At 47.8% G+C, this 13,820-nt stretch overlaps 2 protein-coding genes across 5 annotated transcripts in view; one reads left to right on the top strand and one right to left on the bottom strand.

Annotated features, from left to right (window-relative positions):
• LOC144469346 (dual specificity calcium/calmodulin-dependent 3',5'-cyclic nucleotide phosphodiesterase 1-like) overlaps positions 1 to 13,820 on the bottom strand; it is a 69,302-nt gene that overhangs the window by 47,488 nt on the left and 7,994 nt on the right. For 3 of the 4 annotated variants that reach the window (XM_078179530.1, XM_078179544.1, XM_078179521.1), the window contains exon 1: positions 2,044 to 2,961. The exons of the other annotated variant lie outside the window; for it this stretch is intronic. In XM_078179530.1, the coding sequence (XP_078035656.1) occupies positions 2,044 to 2,227 (184 nt within the window). In that variant the 5' untranslated portion in view covers positions 2,228 to 2,961. Of the gene's footprint in view, positions 1 to 2,043; positions 2,962 to 13,820 lie in introns of those variants that run through there. 4 annotated transcript variants of the gene reach the window in all.
• LOC144470276 (uncharacterized) overlaps positions 1 to 13,820 on the top strand; it is a 297,327-nt gene that overhangs the window by 21,265 nt on the left and 262,242 nt on the right. The gene's annotated exons all lie outside the window — the stretch shown is intronic.

Consider the following 13,820-nt stretch of genomic DNA (forward strand, 5'->3'; position numbering starts at 1 on the left):
AAATGAACTCTAAACGAGTTAAAAGCGTTACAACGAACCCGCGTTGCTTTCCAATGTGCTGGTCGCGAAGAGTGAACGCGAGTTCTCTAGATTCTCGGGACAGAAGTTGACAAAATCTATACGTCGTTTATTATCCATATCGGTACAATTATCCTTACCTTTTCGGTTAACAACTAAAGTCTCTATCTATTATATATCTACAACAAGTTTTGTAATTCCAAGTTGTGGACACCTCTTTGGACACATTCTCCTGAAGCTAGCTGTTTCTACAGACGGTGCCTAACTCAAGGAATGTTAGGAGACCGCATCCGCGAACCCGAAAAATGGGGTCAAAGTTCTAATGGTTACAACTTGGACCAAAACGGTCGTATCGATATCGTGGAAACGTCGCTCGAAAGTGTGGAATCTTCACTCTGGTGTGGCTTCCTCGTAACCCCAGAAGCTATACGTTTCCTCTCGCGTTTGAAGCAAAAGTCGAGGAGCGACACGTCGAAACACGCTTACAAATATATAGGCGTAACAGTCTGCGCGTACATTCTTTGGAGACATTGCGACTGAAAAAATTAGAGGAAACCCTCGTGTTATGTAATGTCGAAATATTGTTGGTGACCGATTGTTAAAATTATTTGCGTACGTTGTTGAATGTGTAAAAAAATATAACACCGCTCGACCCGACGGTTTTATCATTATTATTTGCAGAACCACCTGCTCGATTTGCTGACAAAGTATGAAGAGGAAACTTTGAAAACGGAGAAATTATACGAAAAGATGCCGATGAGTTTTCCGAGAAAGAATCGCGTGGAGAAAAGTGTAAGGAAGAAACTCTGAAAACGGAGAAACTGTGGAAAAATAGGTCGACGAGTTTATTAAAGGAAGGAATACAATTAAAGTTGAAGTCCAACAGCGCAATTGTTTTCAAATTAAGAAGAATTGCAATAATAAACGAACCTGCAGTTATTTTCTTTCAAATCAAACACAAATTACACAGTTCTGCGCAACAGTTCTATAATATAAACTCGACTGGTATTCGAAAAAAAATCACGAGTTCAGGTTACATAAGTTACAGCGAAAAATTCGTCGGAGCACTCGACTGATAATAATTAAATATCCGTTTCAAAGAAAACGGAACATTTAAAGACGCTTCTTCAATTTTCCTATTGTTATCTGGATCACGACTCCTTACCATCCAAAGTACGGAACCATCTTTTATTACACTATAAAATTTATTTCTCCTAGCATAAAAAATCAGCAGCAGTAGCAGCAGCAGCAGCACGAAGGGGTCCATAAAAATACAATTTGAAATGTTATTACGATACTCGAATGTCGGCCACGTTTCAACAATGGGAAATCCATTTGTACTGGCATGAAGACAGTAAACATTTTACAATCGGAAGAGAACGCTATAAACGCGGCCAATATAACATTAGTACTACTGTCGGATATTATATATATATTATATAAAAGGCATGGTGCAACAAACATTGTATAATTTTATGAACCAACATTTAATCTTATCTAATTCGCACTGTTCGACCAATGGTAAACGGTAAAAAATGGTGGAGAGGTTGACATATATACTACGTATAAAAGAAACATACTACTGTTGCGTAGAAACTGCATTACCGAAAGATCCGTGGGAATAGTACTCGAGTCGCGTCTCGGTCCCAACGAGAACACGTTCGACGCTCTGGATAATTGACGAGTTCTACTCTATTAAACGAATTTATGACCGAACCTTAGGCGGTCGAAGACCCGTGGATTCCGGTCTTCTCGTATACGTATCGAAATGCCCAAGTGACCCCAAATCTTAACTCGCAAAGACTCCGCGAGGTACGACGCGTTCAAACGGCCACAAGATTTTGTGAAAAGGTAGAGTTTGTTTCGTTCGGTAGAAGCCGAAAGATATCGTTCGGAATACAGAATACCGGACACCAAACACCAAATACCGAAGCTTCCCCCGCTATTCGATTCATTCCATCCCCATCGCGGTCTGCGCCAGATTGTCCGATCGGAGTTGAACCCTTATCGTGGTTCGGTACTCACCGATCACGTAGCTATAGCCGTCCAAGGTGAGAACACACTTGCGTGTGTTGGAGGAGCTCGGAATGCCTGGGACAAGTCTGCGGGAAATTCGCTTACCAGGGCTGCAAGGAGTACCGGCGGTACTTACAGCACCTGGGTCCGAGTGGCACTTCTGCACGGGGTCTTTGCTTTGTCTAGACATCATCGTTCTCTTTCGCGCCACTCGTGCGCCACTTCTCCAGCAAAAGCAGGAAGAAAGGAAACCTACTTCCGCACCATTTCCAAGCCAGTCCAGTCCAGTACCAGTCCAGTCCAGTCCAGTCCATCTACTTAGCCACGCAACGATCCCCGAAACACTGTCGCGGTCCTCTTTATCGTCGGAGACATAGCGGATCCGACGCCCGCCGTCGCCTGCCTGCTGCCTTCCTTCGACACCACCCGCGCCGCGGTCATTCAATTCTCTTCGGCGGCCCTCCGGTCATCCTCCTCTCGCGCAACGCTATCTTTTGAAATCGGCGAGGTTTCGAACGCGTCTCGCGTCTTGATTCAACGGCACCACGCGAATTTCTCCGCCGACCCAATCTTTGATCGACCGACTAGCGGGGCAAGGGAGAAGGCAAATACTCAACCAACGAATACGCGGATAAATATCAATCTTTGTGTAATCGTGCTCGTCCGTTTCACTTGGGCCAGTAAATCGCGGGCAATCTCTAGTTCCTCCGACCAAGGGGATTAGTCGGCCGTGGACAAAGGCGGATCCAACGGATTTTGATCGCGACACGATCGCAACGTTTCCGCGGTTGTGCTCGACGGAGCGTACGTTCTCTTACCGTCTTTGATCTTGCTTCGAGCTACGCGCGCCTTTGTAATGCGTTCGACGCGTCCAACACAGTGCCGGAGAAGACTTCTCGCGGTACGTTTCGACGTTCGTGTCGTCGCGTCCGAAACAAGTTTCCAAGCATATCGTAGCTTGGATCGACGGCAATGAACCAACGGTGTTGTCGAATCGTCGAGATAGATTTAAGAAAATATCCTCGGTTTGGATCGGGTCCGAGTCGACCGATCGTCTTGCCGTCAGTGGTGCGATCGATTCGGTGTCGCGCACCAGGGAACGCGAACAGGAAACCCTCTCGAATCGCGAAACGTTCATCGCCTGGACGCGGCTCGATCGCGCCCTTTCTTTCCTCACTTCGGCGCTCGACCTCGCCGGAAGATCTTGTCGCGTCCCGCGAGTCCGTTGGTCCCTGATCTACCGACCTGTGGATTTCGAATTGTGTTCGGTCTCGTCACTCCGCTGCCACGAATTCACGTTTAATCACCTTTCGCGGAAACCTGCGGTTCCCGATACGTGGTTATAAATACGTCGGCGGCTCGAACCGCGGTAGCAGATAGACCCCGGGACTCGTTGTTCCCTTCTTCCCTCTGTCTCGCGGCGCGCGTTCGGGACCGCGTGGTATTAGTCGACGAGGCTTCCGTAAAAATTTCTGCCACGATAAAACCGACCGCCTGATAATCGGCTGATTACTCCAGCGATCTTGGCCACGAGAGAAAGAGAGAGAGAGAGAGAGAGAGTGTGTGTGTGGGGGAGGATCGGAGCGCCGTTCTTCTCGTGTCACGTATGGCCGCAAAATTAGTTGGACAGGCCGCGACGAGGCGTGCTCGGAATATTTTGGTCGTCTACCGTCTTGGTGAAATTTCTGGCGCAACGGCGTGTCGTCGCTGACGCCGAGAAAGGGCTGGCTGTTTCGATGCACTCTCTACACTTCGGTGACTTTTTCCGTCGATTGATCGACGCCAAACGGGTGTCGACGAGTTAGCGCGTGTTTGACGCGGCTATCGGGGCTCGGTTCGATGAAAACGATGCGGCCGTGGGTACGGGCCACCCTCTCCATTTTCTTTGCTCGGCCGTCTTTGAAGCGGCGAACGATCGATCACCGAGGGATCACGGTGGATCACCGAGGCCGACCGCCGAAAAGCACACACACGGGAAATCCCGTGCGAACGAGCCCCGCCGAGGGCTGTTCCTTCCGGCGCGAACGGGCCACGAGCAATCAAATTCGCGGGATAATTTCGCGCGGCTATCCCCGTAACCGGACCGGAACAGATTTCATCCGATAGTTCAATTACCTTCTTCCGCGGAGCGTTTACAGTAGTCGTTACATACGTGCACGGTCACGGAGGCCCACGATGGACAGAGCGGCGGGTTCGTTCCGCGATCGATTCGCGTTACCATAACGTTAAATTCAGTTTGCCCGCTCGTGCACCGGCGCGCCGACACTCTATCGCGAAGCCGGCACGCGCACCTCAACCACGTTATCATTCGACGATCGATTCTCTCGCGATATCCGTCGATCATCGGGGGCCCCGGACGCTCGTTTGTCGATCCCTGTGCTCCGTTTCTCCGTGTCTTCGTTTCACCGGCTGTTGATATATGGTACAAAGGCGCGACAATATCTACAATGTTCCTTGGAGAATCAACCGCGTCCAGTCGTTTTATCGATGTTTATTAATATCTCGTCCGCGGATCGTCGTACTTCCTCTTCGACGGCGCTATTTGCGTTTCGATCGAAGCTACCCTTCCGCCGTGACACTGTCACCTTTCCCGGTATTCCCGGCATTCGATTCACTCCGCGACAATGCCGAGCATCACTCGCATCCAGTAATCGTGTCAATCTATCCGTCGACCAATCTTCGCTGTCCGAAAGATGTCACGATCACGAAGGTGTCCCAACCAAGGTCGGTTCTTGCGAAGCGCGATCGAGAGTATCCAACGCTGCACCACGCCGGGGGTCTAAGGCGTCTCGAGCGAACCGCTAGCTCCGGGGGAATTCTGCATCGCGTTCAGAACCAAGGAAACCACAGCGCATCGCGCTAGTAGAAGGACCGCGTGTTTGGTCGGACGTCCAGCTGCGGTTTCATGCGCGTAGAAGCTGCAGGCAACCAAGGGGGCAGAACGTGACTTAGCTGGCGGCTTTAGAAGAGAACCTGAGCGGCCGAGCGATCGAGCGATCGAGCGATCGAGAAAGAGAGAGAGAGAGGGAGAGAGAAAATATCGTATAGCGAGAGCGTGCGAATAGCGACACGCGAACCATGCAAACTACGCGAAAAACGGAGACACACGTGCGACCCGAGCCGCGGTACCGCTACAACTGAACCATTTGGAACCTCCACCTCTCTCCGAGCTCCCTCCTCTCATTCTCCTCTCCGCTCGAAACCCTCCTGCCTACCCAGCCACGTCGCCCTCTCACTCTTTCGTTCTCCGTCCACCGTCCTGACAGTGGATCATCATTCTTTCTTTCCCTTTCCCTCCCTCATCAGGTCTCTCACTTTCTCCCTCTCTCTCTCGTTTTCATTGCGTCCCCTCATCCGTCTCTCTGCGGCGTCCTTTCGCTCGTTCCCTCTCTGGCGTTCGTTCTGTGTCATCGGTTCCCCCCTTGGTTTATTCTGCTTCGCCCGGTCGGGTCCCTCTTCGGTCGCCGTGTTCCTCTACCCTCGTGGGCCGACACAGTCCCCATCAGGTAAGCATCTGGGACACTTTCCTCGCGCTCCGGCGAGAATGATCAGCCTTCCGGCTAGCAGTGGACCGGATCGAAGAATTTAGTGACATTTTGCTTTCGAAAGGTCGATGCACCTCGAAAATCGACTCGATGCGATCGAATAAGTCTTTTATCTCCAAGTCAATTTGCGAATGTTGACAAGGACGATTGAGCGTATAGGCTGTGAAATTTGGAACTTACAACGACTTCATCGTTCAGCTTAACCTTTCGGATCTCTCGAACATTCGGCTTTTCGTAAACTGTTCTTCCATGTTCGTCCCGAGGAGAAATGTGCGAGTGGCAAAAGGGAGAAGCGTCGCGTGCCGACTCTCCCCCGATAAGCGAAAGAGTCGTTACAATGGAATATAACTTTGGACACGGAAAAAGTTAGAATAACTAACTCCAGTGTGAGTGAACATTACTGCATTTGTGAGCCAAGTTTTTAATTATGCAAGTAGTCAATCGTCGTACATGCTTTCCCCGCGAAATGCGAAACTTAATTCCTGAACGACCGGTAGCGAAAAACGTCGCGTAGCCGCATGAATAATTGGAGGACTTTTCGTTTTTCTCTCGGTCACCTTATTATATGTTTGCGGCAAACTGTTCCACCAGACCTCTTTTTCTGCTGGGTGCGGGTACACGTTTCTCCCACCCCCTCCCTCTCTCTCTCTCTCTCTCTCATTATCGTACGTTTCCGGGACTTCCCAGCCGCCCTTCGGCTCGCCATTTCCGTCGTCGCGTTTCTCCTCTATGCCCTTTGATGCTTGAAGCGTTCGCCGTCGCGATTCAAAACACCGGCGTCTCGCGCCTTATCGATGTACTTGGCATTATTATGTTCCGGTTCGCGACTCAACGAGCTTGCTTTGCGATCGGTATCGGTATCGCCATTGCATCGTGTCGTGCAAATTTCCAATTTTTAAACTAGCATTCTCCGCTTCGATCTCCTCGTGTCAAAATGTTTATCCTGCACCGAGCGGAGCCGCCGTTAGTCGGCTTTCAATCGTGTTGGTTTTAATTGGGACTAACGATCCATCAATTGCTCGGTCTGCAACGTCGCGCAACAACCGTGAACTAAACGAATTTTGTAGGAGAAAATTGGACTTTGATAGCGAACGGTCAGCCGTGAACGTTCGCCGACCTCTTCGACCCCTCCGACTAGGGACGCGACTATCGATAATATCAAAGTGTTATCGATGTTTCGATAATAATGTCGTTAAGATACTATTCCGAGATACCGAATCAAGCGCGAGAGAAAACGCGATCCGTAGCTCTTTCGGTAAGTTGAATCTTTGAGAAATATTGATACCTGAAACAAGAAAGAGGATGCGTGGCATCGTTTTACGGATTCACGATTGTTCCAAATGTTAGGGGGCAGGGGGGTTCCCCACAGGTTTAAAAGTCACCTAGTCGCGGTGTGCCGGGTCTAGTCGGGCCGATTTCTGTAAGGACCTTTGGAGAGCAGCGTTTCCACGCATCCGAAGCGCTGGCTCCCAAACTGGTAGTAGCTACGGCTACGATAGATCCAACCAGGGATCTCGACTGGTACCGCGTGCCCCTTGTCAACGGAATTTCCATTCTCGACGAAGAACATTTCTGCTTTTCTTGCATTTTGCGTCGACGGTATATGTTTTCAACCTGCCCGGATAACCGTGACCATGTACGGGTACAAGTTTATTCGAGCATGTATTTTTAATTTGCTCGGCCAGTTCAGAAGGACTCTCCGACGGGTTAACGCGAGCTTTTGCGAATTATGCATTGCGATAGAATCAACGGCGAGCTAGGGAGGGGGCAGTCCAATTTCAATCGGAATCAAGAATATACGTGTCCCTTGTAAATCGGATAAGGATACGTTTTTTCTGTCGATAAGCTAATCGAAGGTAATGGGAGAGAGTGGTGCGCTAGGGTCGATAAGAGGCTCGGGTTGACGGGAGGAACTTTTCGGACACAGATAGTATCCCTAATTCGATTCCTGCGTCACAGATGTAGATTAACGCGTTAACCTATCCCATATTAATACGTGGCGCAAGCACGTGATCCTATATCTCTCGCTAAAGATATCGCGTGATACGCTCCGCAAACCGGCAGTGCGAACGCGTCAAATATATTACACGTTCGATACGGGGCAGTTCGTAGTTCGTAGTTTCTAGCTCGCAGTTTGGAATGCGGGGATACCGATGGATAAATGCACGAGTCAGAGTCGGTTGGATGTAGGTCAAATACGGGTTATAACTACCAATATACGGTTCCTTTCGCGTCGCTATCAACGATCCGAGCGTCTCTGAATCATTGCGCTCCGATCCGTCTACGCAGCGAACATCTGCACCCAAAAAAATATCAGACCTCTTGGAACCCGGAACATTCCGGGTACGCGAGGTACATAAATAAATGTCTCTGCGATCGTGTACGGTTAGTCGAGCGACCCAACGTTTTTCAGACATTGTCGCCCTGTACGTGTGCGTCAGCTTCGAGGCGGGAACGTTTCAAATTGAACCGCGCAACGCGGACACTCGTTTGTTTTACACGAGAACGGTACGGGCGCGCGGAAACCTCGGGCTCGTTCTCGGGCTCGGGCTCGTTCTCGTTGGGTGTTTATCGAGTCTCGTCGTATCCACCAACCAAGCTGTTCCTAACCCTCGTCGACACGGATTTCCACCTCCGCCACGTTCTATTATAGATCGTCTACCCTGTAGACCCTCGCTCCGTCCTACCTCACCTCACCGACCTTATCGTTGGTATCCATCTTCCTCTCTTGATCCGTGTGTAACGTATCGGGCACACCTCTATTCCGAAATGTCCGTAAAGCTCGGGTGTAGAGTTAGTAAATTAGTCGCTAAAAAAGCTCGCTTCTCGGAGGACAAAGGCAGTGGCTCGCGTGGTAGTCCCCGGCAAATGAGCAATCCGTTTCGTTTGAAATATTTATAACACTGAAGTCGAAAATGGTCGCGAAACGCCTCGCAAGGGGGTATTATATTATAGCGAACGAAATTTTTGGGACCGCTATCTCCGATACGAAAATCTCGAAAATCTTGAAAATCTCGTGCAAGAGAATGTTGGATGAGATCACCAAGAAACTAGGCTAGGCGAACGTTCGTTCGTGCCGATGACTCGACTCGTTGAACGGATTTTAGGCGTCTAGATACGTATGGGCAGTAGAGTGCATTAATCGAGAGCGATCGAGTATGCCAGCACTCTTTTTATCAAATATACACTGCATAAAACACAACGGCGGTGAAGCTTGACAAATTTTCATATAAATAGTTTGTTCGCTTCATCGGAATAATGTCGTTTATATGGAAACACAAATTGTGTAGTTGGTTGTTCCAGGAAATACATGAATTTTAACGAGCGTTTGCGGTCTACCGGTAATTGAAATTTATTCGCTTTGGAACTGAGATACGACTCGTACGAGCAAACGTTGAAGCCGGACGAATGTTATTGCTCGATTCGCTTTAATTTCCTCCATTGTAAAATCGACAAAGACGTAGCTTGCGTCGCGTGTTGTCGCGTTACAAGCGATCGACGCGGCGCGCGATTATCACCGATTCCTCTAGTTAAACGACAGGAATATTTTCCACTATTCCTGTCCAGATTACTTTCCTTCTCCCGATTCGCGATGTCCGTTCGACGACGTCCCGCGCGTCCACGATTTACACATTCGATGGACCTTTCATCGGACGGCTCTTTTCTAGACACGTTTGGCTAGCTAATATTTCAAAGGGAGCCGCTTCGCTTCGTTCCGCGTCATTATTGTCGTAAGAAAGTTGAACCACTTTTTACTTTAGCCGGACGGGATCTATAGAAATCCTCGAGCAGATAACCGTTGGAAGGAATCTCGAAGAAGGCGAACCACGGTACGTTCTCCGAACGATTTATCGAAATGTCGATAACGAATTCCTGGCTGATGAATAACGAGTTATCCGACTCGAATATTCGCAGAGACACGGATACGTCGATGGAGTATAGAAAAATGACGATCGCTAACGCTCCGTGATACAGTTACAGAGATCCCGCAGGGAAGAAATAACGTCGACGATCCGTTCTTTCTTCGAATTAAACTCGTTCCTTGGATTTCTTGGCAAAATTTGTAATTTTCAAAACGGTTTCGATGAAGCGCGCGCAACGAACAAAATGTTGCCCAAATCTCTGCACCGTACACCGTACTAGCGGGTTATGTCAGGTAAAAACAATTAAAAAGAGAGGATGGTCGTCGAGTGGAAAGAGGAGTTTGTGTTCGTCGAATGGGGCTCGGAGTACCATTCTTCGCGCGTTACGACGCTGTTGGAGCTTCGAAACCGCGGGCCGCGAACGATCGTAATTCGCAGCGCGGCGATGCAACACATCCGTCCGACGAGGCGGCGGCGGCGGCGGCGGCGGCGACGAGGATGTTTTCATGCCCGCGGTAAAAGATACGCTCGTGAATTCTGCATCGTTTCTCCATTTATCACTGGCCACGCTTAATGGAAAGTATTGTAGCCACTATGTACCCATCAATTAATGCGTGTTTACTCGTTAAACAAGCGGAGGTGTAACGCAACGATCCGGATTAAACGCGGCCGCCGCGCCGGTCGAAGGCTGCTGTCGTTTACGCCCCTACTACACACGTGCGCGCGTAAACAGACCAATTCGGTTCTCGCGCCTGTTAGGGGCCGCATTATTACGATTAACAATATATTATGTAGACGCGACACGAAAAACGCGCTTCATATTTCTAGCATAAAAATAGTCTCTCGACTGCTCGATTTATTCGGTTGGACCGTTTTACATTCGCGTACACGTTTCTGCGTTCGGTACGAACGAGGAAGGTGTCGCGTTTCTATCGGCACTAATTAAGCGGTGTCCTGCTGGTGCTGAGTGGAAAAAAGGAAAAACGCTGCGACAACACGGAATGCGATCAAAGGATCTGTAAAAGGCGAAAAATGCGTCATACGGTGGAGCGCACTCGTGTTGCAACTGGCAGCATATTCTGCTCGATAAAAGTAAGTTTCCGTTTGAACGCGCATGCGACAGAAATATATGTATATGTATAGGTACGCGTGCTCGATGCAGCATATTAATGTTATAATCGGAGTCGCGCAGATCGTAATAAATAAAATACAGATATTTTATTAGTCTGCACTCGGTACGCGTAATTTCTTTGCGAACGGATATCTTGCGAATCGTCTTCTATTCAACTTTCCCCGAGCCGTATCGTCGAGATTTCGCGTTTGCCGACGCGCAAATCCGTAAATATCGCGAGTACGGTCGTAGAAACTGAAAGAAGAAGAATGTACGTACGCGTGTTTACGTCGACTCGTCGTACGCATGCTAATCGTATATACGCAGGGTGTTCGCGGGGAACGAATCTGTAAAATTATGACATCGTGCGATGCGGCATGCATTTCCATGAATCGGAGATTGTAGCAATTTATTCCAGGAAAGACCGAGCCGTAGCTACGAAAAATCCTCTCTCCGATAGCCACGAATATTAAACGTTGCTGCATTGAAACGCGAATTTGTATTTTCGAGTTCTTGCGCATGTTTATAGGAATGTTTAAGAATCGTTTAACAAAATGGTTCAACCTATCCTTTTGCGAATTATTCGGGATCTCTTGATAATATCGTTGATCCATAAACACGTAGGACAGGTATAAAATCGACGAGACGTTGATCAACGTCAGGATATTGAAATTGGTAAATAGAATGAATTTGATAGTAAATTTGAGACATAACCTACAATATGACAGTTAATCGGCCGATTCAGCGTAGAATCCGGTCACAGGAATCGTAAAACAATTATCAACAATTCTGTGCAGTTCCCTGTCGTACCGTTGCGGTATATTTCTACGGGGTTCGAGCTAGAACCGCGATTCCAACGCAGAAAGCACGATCAATCTCAACGTATTTTCTGTTTTACCGACATCCAGCGGAAATTGCCGCAGACTCCGACATTTCCGGTTAATCCGACCCCATTAACCGAAAGGAAATTAAAGCTCGACAGAATTAAAAGATGGTATTTCCTCGAATTAACTATTTTTATTGGCCTTTTATGCTTGCCGATGTTTCGATTCCTCGTACGCTGCCCGAGGCTATTTGGTCCGCTTGTTAACAAATTATTGTAGGATTCCAATAAAACGTTGGCAGTTTCGTCATTTCACAAATTTGATAGTCGCGATCCTTGTATACTTTGTTAGCGATTCGACTGGTATCGTCATACCGTAATAAGAACGCGTTCAAATGTTCTGTATCTCGCCGAAATCTCTTTAAAAATACGAGACGTCATCGTCTCTTATAATACACGTCATCGATGCTGAAACGGCATCGACCCGTGTGAAAAACGCTTTTCAAAGGTCAAGCTTTTTTTTCTCTTTTACCAAGAAATTTCGCTAGTTTTTGAATCCGTTCACCGAGAAACGTACGAACGCGAACAGATATTTTGTTATTTGTTCCACAGTTTTCTATAGTATATCCAGAGACACGTTTGGTCTATCACGTATGAAAAACTGTACAAATGAAATATTTCGCGACGCCCGGTCGTCCATGCCTGGGCTAAACGATTCGATCCTTTTTATTCGTCACGGTTTTCACGATGGCAGCAGACAAAGGTAGTTTTGCCGCGATATCACATACCGCGAACATGTAGCATCTATGCGTGCTACGTTCTATTCGAAAAGGTAAATCATTCACGCGGAAATGATAGAAATTATTGGCAATACTTGCGTCGGTGATGCCTCAAAGTGGGTCAAAGGTTTTGAATCGGCTTGATAATAAAAAATTCTTTCGACGTGAAATCCATTTGTTGGCGGAAAAAATGTGGAAGCGCCGTAGAAATCAAAGGAAAATCCAATATTTCGATTGGAAACCGTTTCATCGATTCAACGAGTGAAACAACGGTAGAAACGATAGAACCTTGCGCAAACATATAATATTGCACGGTTAGGGATACGTGTTCGCGTAACGTGAAAAGCCTCGAGTGGTCTGAATTGCTTATCGGTACGGTCGCTAACGTTTCAGCAGTGTTTTATGCGAAATCCATTTATATGCATACCGAGATTTCCTATCGGAACTGCTATTCTTCACGGCGTAGAATTTATACGGTTGCTCCGAGCCAGCGTGATAAATGTACGAGGAAAAATAGAGACGCAACGAGTTCCGCCGTAGTACCGGATAAACGTTCAAAGGGAAAATTTGAATTTTTTCCTTCCAGCGTTAAAGCATTTTTCAAAAACTATGATACTTTTCTCGTTCGTAACTCGATCGTTGCTCTTTCATTTCCACCGTTATTCGAAGAAGCTGTTATTTGCAATTGGTTGGACGAATGTTGACGCGACCACGGAAAATACGATGAATTTTCTAGGGGGTTTGCAAACGACTGCTTCTTTCACGAAATTTCATGATGCTCCGTACACTTCGTAAATTCGCTTTACCGATTAAGACTGCGTCGATTCTCAGTTGCTAATATGAACGATTCGCGCATCCAAAGAGAAGAGAAATCTCTGTTATTAACGGCTCGACGGTGCATCGGCGGGGGGTACACACTATGCGGAACCATTACCCTGAAGAGAGGGAGGGATCAGCGCGGCGCGCGGACCGTGCTGCTTGGTATCGATTGGATTGTGATGGGGTTGGGAGAAAGCCACCTTTGGTTAACGAAAAGCCAACCCCCGTCTATCGTGTCCGAACTTTGACAAGCTAAGCCTAAACGCGAGCATCGTTGTCCTCCCCTCTTTCCCTCTTTCCCTCTTTCCCTCCGTCCTCGCCCTCTTCTAGCATACACTTTTAATAGTCACGATCTCCGTTTCGTTACGCGTTATACGATAGACGGCACACTGCAACCAACTACTTCTTCGATCCGTAGTTATCTACGGTGTGGATTTATCAAACTACTGCTCGAATAGAGAGGACCGAAATGAAATGAGATGAAATGAAATGAAATGAAATATTCCTGCTGTTCGACAACGTTTGCAACCAATTAAAAGTATCGTCCGACAACATCGTGCGCCTAAGGTTAATTAATTCCCGGACGATCCACTACTGGTTACAGTACGCCACTACCGGTGGTGTACGCGGGGCAAGTGACACGGAACGAATGGAACCACTCTGCGAAATGTACTCCTCGATTCAGCTTTAAGTAGAGTTTATGCATTAAACTAATTAGCCTGCCAACGAAAGCCCGTTGAATATAACCTGTTCCGAATACTCTGATAATTAGACGCAAACCGTGTATAGTCCTATAGAATTGTTGTTACCCGCGCGTAACAACGCAACATCCATATCACGTGCTCA

This window comes from Augochlora pura, chromosome 1 (genome assembly GCF_028453695.1).
Source record: "Augochlora pura isolate Apur16 chromosome 1, APUR_v2.2.1, whole genome shotgun sequence".
Taxonomy (NCBI): domain Eukaryota; kingdom Metazoa; phylum Arthropoda; class Insecta; order Hymenoptera; family Halictidae; genus Augochlora; species Augochlora pura.